Source organism: Solanum lycopersicum, chromosome 10 (assembly GCF_036512215.1).
Source record: "Solanum lycopersicum chromosome 10, SLM_r2.1".
NCBI classification, from domain to species: Eukaryota; Viridiplantae; Streptophyta; class Magnoliopsida; order Solanales; family Solanaceae; genus Solanum; species Solanum lycopersicum.
Genome location: NC_090809.1, coordinates 2,113,720 through 2,125,326, shown reverse-complemented (window position 1 = coordinate 2,125,326; position 11,607 = coordinate 2,113,720). Strand labels below are relative to the sequence as shown.

General features: G+C 30.1%; 3 protein-coding genes across 3 annotated transcripts; all 3 read right to left on the bottom strand.

Moving 5' to 3' along the window:
* Window positions 1–1,000: 1,000 nt before the first annotated feature.
* Window positions 1,001–5,425, bottom strand: LOC101264468 (uncharacterized). The gene has a single exon (XM_004248442.4). It carries the CDS (start codon window positions 2,657–2,659, stop codon window positions 1,178–1,180), a length of 1,482 nt encoding a protein of 493 aa, XP_004248490.1. The 5' UTR covers window positions 2,660–5,425; the 3' UTR covers window positions 1,001–1,177.
* An 89-nt stretch (window positions 5,426–5,514) lies between these two features.
* LOC101264768 (pentatricopeptide repeat-containing protein At3g14580, mitochondrial) lies at window positions 5,515–7,889 on the bottom strand. The gene has a single exon (XM_004248443.5). The coding sequence runs from the start codon at window positions 7,688–7,690 to the stop codon at window positions 6,527–6,529; it is 1,164 nt and encodes a 387-aa protein (XP_004248491.1). The 5' UTR covers window positions 7,691–7,889; the 3' UTR covers window positions 5,515–6,526.
* A 642-nt stretch (window positions 7,890–8,531) lies between these two features.
* Window positions 8,532–10,586, bottom strand: LOC101265075 (glucan endo-1,3-beta-glucosidase-like). Its single transcript, XM_010328803.4, has 4 exons — window positions 10,492–10,586; window positions 9,996–10,024; window positions 9,178–9,412; window positions 8,532–8,680 (listed from the first exon to the last, which is right to left on the bottom strand). Exons 1-4 carry the CDS (start codon window positions 10,538–10,540, stop codon window positions 8,655–8,657), a joined length of 339 nt encoding a protein of 112 aa, XP_010327105.1. The 5' UTR covers window positions 10,541–10,586; the 3' UTR covers window positions 8,532–8,654.
* Window positions 10,587–11,607: the final 1,021 nt, after the last annotated feature.

Here is an 11,607-nt window from a genome sequence, read left to right as displayed (position 1 = left end):
TATATTGTGGTGGAGATTTCAAAGTATCGTAAATAAGTAATTTCAAAATTTATAATTTTACCTATGTTACAATATTTTTGTGACTATATAAAAATGTGTGTTCTAGCTATTTTTTGGGCTCTATAATTGAAAAAAAAAAATACTCATGGTGAAGGTAATGACGTGTGTGTGATGGTGGTTGAATAAATTAAATTATTGTAATTTGAAAAAATATATATTTTTTTAAAAGTAAAATGTATAGCTTTCACGTGATTAGTTTTTTTTTGTTTACTAGTAGTTTATGTGATCTAAGTAAATAATTTTTTATTTTAAATATGTTATAACATTTTTGTAACTATATAGATTTGATAAAGATGGTGTGTTCTAGCCAATTTTTTGGGTCTATGATTGAAAAATAGTTGAATTTATAAAGTATTATTTTTTTAATGCCAAGGGAAAAAGAGAACAAAATAATACTTAGCTAAAACACGAAAAACTTCAAACACATTGTATTGGAATTTGAACTTTTTAGAGATAAAACTTAGTATATTGTGTTAAGAGACATGAAAATATATATATATATATATATGGAATGTAACAAAATGAGTGTATCACGGGGCGAGTTTAAGCATATGAGGGTTGAGATAAATAATATGAATTGAAATAATTTAATATAAGTTAAAACGGTTCTCCCACGATATATCATTACTAGAAATTTAAACTATATGAATTCGTCAATTCCAAAATTGTTTGAAAGCATATAATATAATAGCGAGTAAATATGTTTTTCAATTGATTTAGTTCAATTTTTTCTTTTATATTATTGATATAGTTTATTGCTTATAGATTTCTAAACACATCAAATCGACAATCAAATGAATAAAAATATTTGTTAATGATAATCAATGTAGACTAAGCTCCTTCCTTGATTTTGCTTTATTTGTTTAGTATTAAAATATTTAGTGCCACTAAATAGTTGGTACATAACAAAAAAACTAATAATTGAATTGATAAATCAATATAAAAAAAAAAGAAAGAAGCAAAACTCATTTATTCTTTTTTGGCTACAAATTGACACAAAACTGAAATAATAAAAATTTTGGATAAAACTCCATCTACCATGCTCTCTCAAGGATAGTTAAAATTAACACAACATTATAAAAATTCCAAAAAAATAGAATTCCAAATTCAATCTGGCTCATGAATTAGTAACGCCAGACTGAGCCTGTCTTGCTTTAAGTACGAGTTCCTCAGTAGTTGATCCAATAATTTCATTAGCCCTCTTAAGTCCAATACAAAAATACCTTCCAATTTCATCCTTAGACACAATCCCAAGTTTCTCCAACTTTTGCACTGCATCATCTACATCAAAATTACAACTTATAGCAAATCTCTCCTTGATCAACTCCTCACATCGCGTATCGAGATCGATCAACGTCGCCTTACCTTGTTCCATAAGTATAAAATACGATATTATAACTTCTTTAACCTCTTGTTGTATCACATCGTCGCATAAATGTAGTAACGTACCCCTTCCACTATCTAATTGTTTATCGTACATCGATTGAGTGATCAAATTTTGATATTGTGCCATATTTTGTTGAAATGTAAAGTATATCTTGGCACAATAACCTATTACTGTCGATAAAATCGCAAAGAGGACCCACGCGTCAGCTTGAGGCATGTCAAGAGATGTAACAACCGCGAATAGACCTACCACGGCCGATGCAATAAATTGTACCCAATCCATAGGGGTTAAACTAGGGTTTTTTTTCTCGGGCAACACAATTTCTAAATCCGCCATCGGTATATTTTTCAAGTGTTTGACGTAAATACCCCTATCGGGTTTTTCGTCCTCCTCACTTGCACGTCTATAAATAACTATAATTCTTTCGAACGTTGGCTCTTGAATTGTGATTTTACTAAGCACATTTGGTAACGTTAGCTCCATGTTTTGTATTCTAATTCTTTCTACGTAAAAATCTTGTTCCTCCTCCGATGGTATTCGTTTTTTTCGCGGTTTTTTATTACGTTTATATATTTTTTTACCGAAAAATTTATCCCCTCCTGTTCTTTTCATCAACCATTTCCATGTACGTGCGATGATCATGTCGATTTTTTCCATTATAAACCAATCCGTTGTTCTATCTATACCAATTCCACGTCGAAAAATCACATATTTATCCGCAAATTCGGGGAGTTTTTCATCGCAAGGGTTACGAGCAAAGTATTTGGACAAAAGCTTAGTGTCAAGTTTCGATTCATCAACCGTTATTGGGAGATTTAATAAGTACTGACCTGCGTTCGCGATCTCTAATTCTTCATCACTAGCAATTTTGAAGTTACTTTTGTCCATGACTTGGAATAAGTATGTTAAGAAGTTTTGTTCTAGCTCATCTATGTCATCATCGTTTAATTTTTGTTGATCGAGACATTGGGACCCGTGGACGGGGTCAAATAAAGCGTATAAGCCCATTAGGTCTTCGAATTGAATGTTGTACCAAGCGCGAATTGTGTATTGTACTCTCTTGCATAACTTGAGAAATTCATCGCGATCTGAATCATTTTCGATTAAATTTGCTAGTGTCATGATCAATCTTGATTTGAGTACGGGAATAACTGATTCGCGTTCTAATCGTATTACCTCTTTCTTCTTCTCTTTTTTCTTAGTAGTGTCCATTGTGTTTTTTGATTAATTTGAATTCGTGTTGAAATGAAACAGAATGTTACATGTTCTTAACTTTATATAAACATAAATTAAAAAAAAAAGGTAATAATATAACTGTTGGGAGAAAAATAAGGTAACAATTGTAAAAATTATAGGAATTAATGAATGGATGAAAGGCACTAACTGTATTTTTGTACTGTTGCCATTGATTTAATTTGTGAAGTATTTGTGACAAGTGTTGTTTTGTTTGAAATATTTGACTAAGTAAACATGCAAGAATTTCTAATCTATTTACATATGTTTTAAAATTTTATATAGTGACAGTATATATATATATATATATATATTTTTTTTTTAATTTTTTTTTAGTATCGACTATCGAGTAATTACATAAATTGATAATATATTAACTAACCTGCTATCAAAGATTAAAATAAACTTAAGTACGACTATCCAACTTATTTTTTCCAACAAGTCTCCATAACTCATCAACTACCTCTTCGTGATCTAAAGGCTAAATAATAATAAACAACAATATATCTGGTGTAATTTCACAAGAGTGATTTAGTGAGGCCCGAGGGTGATGTATATCTCTCTTACTCTTGTCTTGTGAAGATAAAGCGGTTAAAGTAGAAAAATTATTGGTTCAAACAATAAGCACTAGAATAAATTATACGGAACAATAAGTAATAATAAAATTCAACAATAAGATAGATGGAGAGTAATACTATCCCTTCGTCCGAAATTGTTTGTCATATTATACTTTTTGAAAGTTAATTTGACTAATTTTCAAAGTTAAATTAGATCAAATTAATTTAATATTTTAAACAAAAAAAATAGATATTCTAAAACTGTATGAAAAGTGCTATAAATTACAATTTTTTTTTGCATATTAATATGATGAAATAATATATCTTAAAATGTTAGTCAAAGTTTTTATAGTTTAACTCTAAAAATAGTAATCATGACAAACAATATCATTTATATCGGACGGAGGGTGTAATAATAATAATATTAATAGAAAAAATAATTAACGCTTTAATTTTAAAATAATTAAAGAAATTTATAAATTTTAAATTCTGAATCAGCCTCTCTTAAATCACTTTTTCCCATAATATTTTTTTTTAATATATATGGGAAATCAATATTGAGAGTGGAGTATATTTAGGTATATATCAAATTGTTGGACTAAAGAGGATCACATCACATGGTTTAATATTAGTTGTTCAATATGTACCATCCAATTCTCTATATTGACCTAACTTTTAGAGCTAATAAGATTTTCTTCCATCTACATCCACTATCTTAAATTACTTTGCTTTAATATTCTAGCCTTTAATTAATTAAAGCAATTTGCTATTCCAAATGCATCATCACCAAATAAAGTTTGCCTCACCCAAAATATTTTATTTGTCCTAATTTACATTTTATTTGATTGAATACGAAGTTTAAAAAAGAAAAAAAAATTAAAATTTTTAATCCAAAACAATCTTAGTTGAAGTAATGAAAAATTTAAACGATTTCTAACATTTTTTAAAAATAAATTAAAAAGAAAAGTAAGATATATATGCTAAATTTGAGCTTTCTAGTCTAGTTTCCTTTAATTGGATGAGATAAAGATAAGAAGAAATTAAATTCTAAAAGCAAGGATTTAAGTTATATACACACGCTATAATATATTTTTTTTGAGATTATTAATATATAGCAAATATGTTTGTGTAGTGTATAGTATATAGTCATCAATTTAAGTGGAATTATAAACAGAAAAATTTCCACTCAAATATAATGATATCTTTTTCTTTCTAAAAGTTAAAATATTGGAGCATCTAATGATTCAAAAAGCTATTTAAAAATAGAATGTTTGAACACTAGTTTTTGATCCCTCAAATTTATTGGTCCATAGAATCATATATTATACAATTTTGAAGGGTGGAGTGTAGGGATAAGTTCCTCAGCCACATAACTTGATTACTATTGGATTATACTTTGGTTTAACTATCTTTATTGGGATATAATACGTAGATAGATTTTTTAACTTAGTCTCCATGAGCGGATGGATATCTTCTCTTTCGTAGTGACTATATAGATACTTCAATTTGATATAATATATTTTAACTTTGAAAATGCGCATCTAGATATCTGTACTAGGGTGCATTCTCAAAGTTATGATGTTCACGAGGTCAACTTAATAAATAATTAAGATGTCTAATATGCGCATTTTAAATTGGAGTGTTTAGTTGTCAACTAAGACCAAATTAAAATATTTATTTATGTATTATGCCTAGAGGCTTTGATATATATAGTACTTCCTCTAGTTCATACTAAGTGAAGTTAAGAATTTTGTCCTGATTCAAAATAAGTGAATTATTCAAAGTTTACGAAAATTGTTGAGATTTTTTTTCATATTTACCTTTATTTAGTTGAGACTAATTTGAAAATAATCAAAAGAATAATAATAGAAAGTAATATTTAATTAGGCCCTTAAATATATTTTGTTTAAAAAAATGTGTCATAGTCCAATAATTAACTTAATATGAACCAGAAGATATCCGTCTAAATTACATGTTTGTCTCTTTTAAAAGGTCTCACTTATAATTAATAACTCCACAAGACCTTAATTAGAGGTTTCATATTCCAGTTCTGAAATTGAACTCGTTTTTGGTTGGTTGGTTGGGGGAGGGTACCTTATCAAAGTGAGACTTTTACGACGTAAATCCAAATCAATTTGAGTTTGAGTTTTAGATTGATATTGAACATTGTGCGAAAAACAAAAAGAAAAAAGAAATATATATTAATTACTTTTGTGTGGCTAAATGGCATGTTTCCTTTATGTGCCTATTTAAAGGCCAAATCTTCTTTCAAGAGATGCATCTACTCTTTTTGAGTTCAAGTTTTTGTCTTTAAAAAAAAAAATAGTATAGTTTGGTGCTATTTAATTTAAATTCTTCTTCCTTTTTAACAATATGGCAACCTTAGTACCTGAGAATTTGTCATGCATCAAGACTTGCAATGACTTGAGTAACTTTGATCTCTCTCAAGAAAACCGCGCCCTTCTCATGTCATTGCTTGACGAAACTCAAGGCATTGATGATCATGACCAGGACGATGAGAGGTTAACGAGTGTGATTAGATCTCTTGAAGTCGAAATCAATCAACATACCATGAAGGGACATGAATTGTTTCAAGAAAATAATCAAGGGGTTGCCAATTTAGAGTATAATTGGCAACCTTGTGATCAAAGTCAAAATAATTCAAAATCCAATAATATTGAGTTGAATTGGATGGATATTATCACCCCTAAAGATGACATGAAATTTTTGGAAATGGAGATAAATGATGATCATGAGGTTGATTGTGTGTCTCAATATTGTTTTGGTGTTTGCTTAGAGGAAAAGAATAATCATTCTATTTTGTGGGAAAAACAATCTCCTCATCACTAAGACTAGGTTAATAGTTTTTGTTCAACATATGTAAATTGAATTCTAAAATAAGAAAGAAACTATTGTTCTATCTATCATGAGACCTAGAGCTATGATAGCATCATCTTAATATTCATATGTGTGTGCATTCAGATTCAAACGTTTTGGTCTTAATGAGATCTTAGTCTGCAAGAATCTCATCGTAAAGTACAAGTAGTACAACAACCTCCATCAAGAAACAAGCAATTACCATGAATCTTCCTCCACGTTCTCGTCCTGTATATTCAGATGTGCATTCAGATTCAGACGTCTTAATCTTCATGTGATCTTAGTCTGCAAGAATATCATCCTAAGTATAGGAAGTACAACAACCTCCATCAGGAAACAAGCAACCAAGAATCTTCCTCCACATACTCGTTCCGTATATTCAGATGTGCATTCAGATTCAGACTTCTTAATCTTAGTCTGCAAGAATCTCATTGTGAGTACAAGTAGTACAACAACCTCCATCGGGAAACAAGCAACCAAGAATCTTCTTCCACATACCCATCCTCGGAACGAATCCATGTCTCACCATTTGCTTCAATACCCAATCTAAATCTCCAACAAGCTTACCATCACAAAGGCCATGTACTATCACCTTATAAGACTCGAAACTTGGATTCACTCTCTTATCGATCATCACAGACATGAAATTTTTCGCTTCCAAAAACCTCTTAGCATCAAGCAAAGCATACAACACCTCCTGATAAGTCCCTGGATTCGGATCACAACCTTTCAGCATTACTTTCTTGAACATATCAATCCCCTCGTCAACTCGCCTTTGCTTCCTCAGCCCCGATATCAACGTGTTAAACACGATGGCATCTGGTTCAACATTCTCATTCTCCATCCTATCTAACAAACTCAACGCCTCATCAACACGACCATGATCACATAATGCATGCATTATAGTAGAAAAAGTTCTAACATTGGGTGAACAATTCTGTTTAGGAAATTCATCAAACACCTTATATGCAGCATCTATCTCTCCACAACGACAAAGCCCTTTAATGATTATATTCAAACAACAAGCATCAATCTCAACACCCAACTCGGAACCACGAACGTAAACCTTATGAACAACATCAAATTGCTTAGTATTCACAAGCAAATTCAGTACGAAATTGAAAGTCTTCACACTGGGAAAACACTTATAATTAGGCATATCGAAAAGGGTATCGATTGATCTGTTGATTCTACCAGCTAAATGCCCATAAATCTTAATAACATTATAGAAAAACTCATCAGAAAGTCTACATTTCCTTTCGATTTTGATTTTCTCCATAAGGGTTTCAATTGCATCAAAATTCTTAGCAATCGCTAAGTTTTTAACAACCACACTATAAATCGCTTCATTGGGTCTGTAATCTTTTCGATTTGAGATTTGATTGAGTAGAGTTAGAGCTGAATTTGGGTTTTTGAGATTTTGAAAAATCTTGATTACTTCATTTGAGCTTAACCAATCTGAATTTTGGATTTGAGATGATGAAAATGGAGATGATGGGGTTCCAAGATTTGATCTTTGAAGAGAAAATGGAAAATATAATTTGTGAATTAATTGTCTGTATCGACATGAAAACATTGTTCTATATGAGTTGATGACACTCTAATAGGGAAAGAAGTGTACACAGCACAGAGCACACACTGTAATATACCCAAAAAAAAAAAAAAAATTTGAGCTCAAACAGAGTCGATGATTGACGTATAAAAAAATATATGTACTAATATATATGTAAAACTGAAAAAATTGTGAAATTTTTGTTGAGTCTCTATTGATTGGTAAAAAAGTGGCGTTGATTATGGTGAGTCATTGTATCCCGAATCATTACATAGGATCGTGTTAAGTTTTAGCAAAACAAAGTTTCCAAAATTTCGTAGTAGAAAAATTTCACGTACTAGCACGCGAAAAACTAACACTATCACCTAATTCTTCTTAAGTGACTCATAAATGTTCTTTCGTGTCATTACAAAGGGTCCTATTCTTTTGATATGGCTTTTGGTCGGGTTTTTTTTGAAACCTTTACGTAATACTTTGTAGGGAGTTGCGGGAGTAGTACGATACAATCACACCATTTTTAGACATTTTTGGGCGTTAGGGGAAGGCCAATTTATGGAAATTAGGTGGTTTTTTATATTTTTCGCGTGCGTTATACCATGAATAATATTGACTGTCCAAAGACTTTTTAGCAAGCGGAATCCTCCCTAGGGAGTTGGGGACCATTTTTTCGAGATATTTTTGGACACTTAGGGGTCAATTTACAAGAATTAGGTAATTTTCTCAGTTTTAATTTCGATGATATGACTTCTAGTCCATTTTTTGGCAACACGTACAATCTCACCATTTTGTTTTGAAATATTTAATGTCCATTAATGTTTTGGTGATATACTAACAATTTAAAAAGTCTCATGTGAAATGCATGGTATAAAGCATTTAATAATATCTTTTATTGATATTAGAAGGCTATTTGTACATGATCAAATTTTATAATAATTAACAAGAGAATAAGCCTCTTCAATTTATTTAGCTGCTTTTCCTAATCATGTCTTCACTCATAGATACAGCCTCCATAACCTGCCATTATCAAGATTTCATAATTAATCAATCACTAACATCATCAAGATTGCATATTATTTGTCATAATTAAGATATTAGTTGGAAGTAACTACCCCCTCCATTTTAGTTTTATGTAAATTTTATTACATTAATTTTCACCTTAAACTTCTTATTTTATGCTTAATAAAAAAAAGTTACATCCACACAAATATTATAACATATTTAAAGTAATGTTTAAGTTTTAAAAAATCTACTTTTTATTTTGATAATAGTTTTTCGTCATAAGTGTTTTTCTTTTAACTATTACAGTTCGTATCTGACTAATTAATTTGAAAAACACATTAGTTAAGAAAAATTGTTTACACTACTACTCAATTCATCAAAAGCTTAGACTAAAACAAACAGTTTTCGTTGTTCAGAAACTTGATCAAACAGACTGTAAGTGTCGATCGAGTCAAACTACGTTCAAGTTAAATTGTGTTACGTAAAATTAAAAATTTGATAAAGAGACTTACTTGGATCTGTCATGACAATTAAGGCAGAATTACCAAAGTGGCAATTCCATTGATTTCTTCCATTAGCTTGATAATAAAGATTCATTGCAATAGAAGCATGGTTCATAAGATTATTTGGTGAATAACAAGTGCAACCATTTTGCAATATTCTACAATCCACTTGAGAACATGCATAAATTATATTTTCTTCTAATGTTTTCAAATCTGATGAAGGTTTAGCCACACACCAAGTTTTCTACAAAAAAAATAAATCAAAATGTAAAAAAACATTAGTATTAATTTGTAAATTTCCTATACAAGTATATATTTGCACCGTTTCGATTTATGTGAAACTCTTTCTTGTAGATATCACTGAAAAAGAGGAAGACTAAGAACTAAGAAGACTTTTTTCTTTATCTCGTCCACACACACAAAAGAACAGATCATATTAGCAATAACAAACTTCCAGTTTCTTGCTACCATGAAAGCATGAGTGAACGGTCAATTATTGTTGAGAGGATTTGAAAGAGTTGAGTCCGTAAAAAACTTATCGGATAGGTAAAAAAGACTTTTGTCTATCCAATTTAAGTTGAAGATCTATTAAAAGAATTTTACGTCTAGTATGGTTGAGCCCTTCATCCAAAATAGAAAATGAAAAGAATTAATATGATTATTTATGCATCAATCCTTTGTTTTTAGTTTGTCCAGAATAATAATTTAATTTTAAATTTCTTATTTATAATTCGACAAATTACAAATTTTAAAATTTTTACTTTATTCTTAAATTTTGTGTCCAATCAAATAAAAAAGAGTATATAATTTTATGATATTGAAGTTACCTGTTCATGTGCTAACACCAATGTCCCCACTGCAAAAAAAAATTAAGAATGAAACGATCTTAAGTGTATTTTTAGCAATCATTAAACAAATCTATTGAATGAGATTCAACACTATATATATATATTGTAACTTTTCAACAAAAAGTAGTCAATAAACCCCTTGCGTCCCCTAGTTCCATTAGTGCCAATGGCACGCACATGCATGCGTTCTATTTGAGGAGATTCAAAAATATTCTTTTGTGTAAAAAAGATTCAACAATGTACGTATACATATAAATTCTTCTTTGTATATGTACGATATAATTTTTCAAGTAGATGAATAACAAAATTTATTACATTATTATTGAACTACAAACATAAATAAACTCCTTAAATAAAAAGAAAGAAAATCAACAAATTATGTATCGATATGAATGAGAAATAAGGAAAATACACGTATAATAATAATATATTCAGTATAATATTACGAATCAAAGTTCAAAAAATGTGTAAAAACCTGAAATGTGGGACAAAAGTAGGAAAAGAATGAGAGTTGCTTTAGCCATAGGTAATAATTGAGTGATTGTTGAGTTTTTTTTTTTAAAGTGAGAATAAAAGGTGCAACATTTAAAGGAGATAAAAAGATGAGATTATAACGGCTATATTTATTGTATTTAAGAGACGTTACAAAATTAGGGGGATTTTTTTGTGGTGATATGTATTCTTGACTTTATTGCAAACTTGTAGTGGTGTGTTATTGTAATTATTAAAGAAAAGTTAGTGATATTTTATCGTGCAAATTGTCTTTTTATATTCTAATAATGAAGGAATTAGTGATATTAGTAACCGTTTTGGATGATGGTTGTATTTGGGAGTGATTGTTTGTATAGTAGGAGTGGTGGTGGGGTGGGGTGGGGAATTGATGGTGGGTCGTTCGACGGTTATGATTTTGACGATAGTAGTTGATAATGGTGTTAATATGATCAAGAAATGACGATAATGATAGTAATGATTGCTAGTGGTGTTGATTGATGATAGTGGTCGGTGATGATGGAAATTGGAAGAGGTATAGTTGGTGATAGTAAATGGTAATTATGATGGTTGGTCGTTGTTGGACAATGCTGGTAGTGATTGTCAATAATGATAATTGTGATAATAAAGGCGGTTGGAGTGGTAGTGACTAGCGATGGTGGACTGGTGGTTGTGATTCTTGTTCAATGATGACTACTGGTGACTGATTATAATGATTGACTAGTGAGCGACGATCGAGCGGTAATTATAATAATAGGGGTAGTTTCACAATAATCGTGTGTAGGGATGTGGCTTAAAGCCACAGTGAAGAATATATAGTGATTGTTCAATGTTGATCAGTTATAATATAAACAAAACAATTAAAAAAAAAAGAAGCAAACTTTCAAATGTAGCAAACAAAAAATTCATATTTGTATGCTATAACAAAGTTTGCATAATTGCGCTCCATAGCAAACATAAAACTGTATAATTTGCTATACATATACAATTGTATAATTCGCTGGTCTAAATCCTATTTAGCTGCAACTGTATAATTTGTTTTGCATACAGTTGAATCGAATTAAAATGTATGTGCATTGCATGATTATAAGTGTATAGCAAG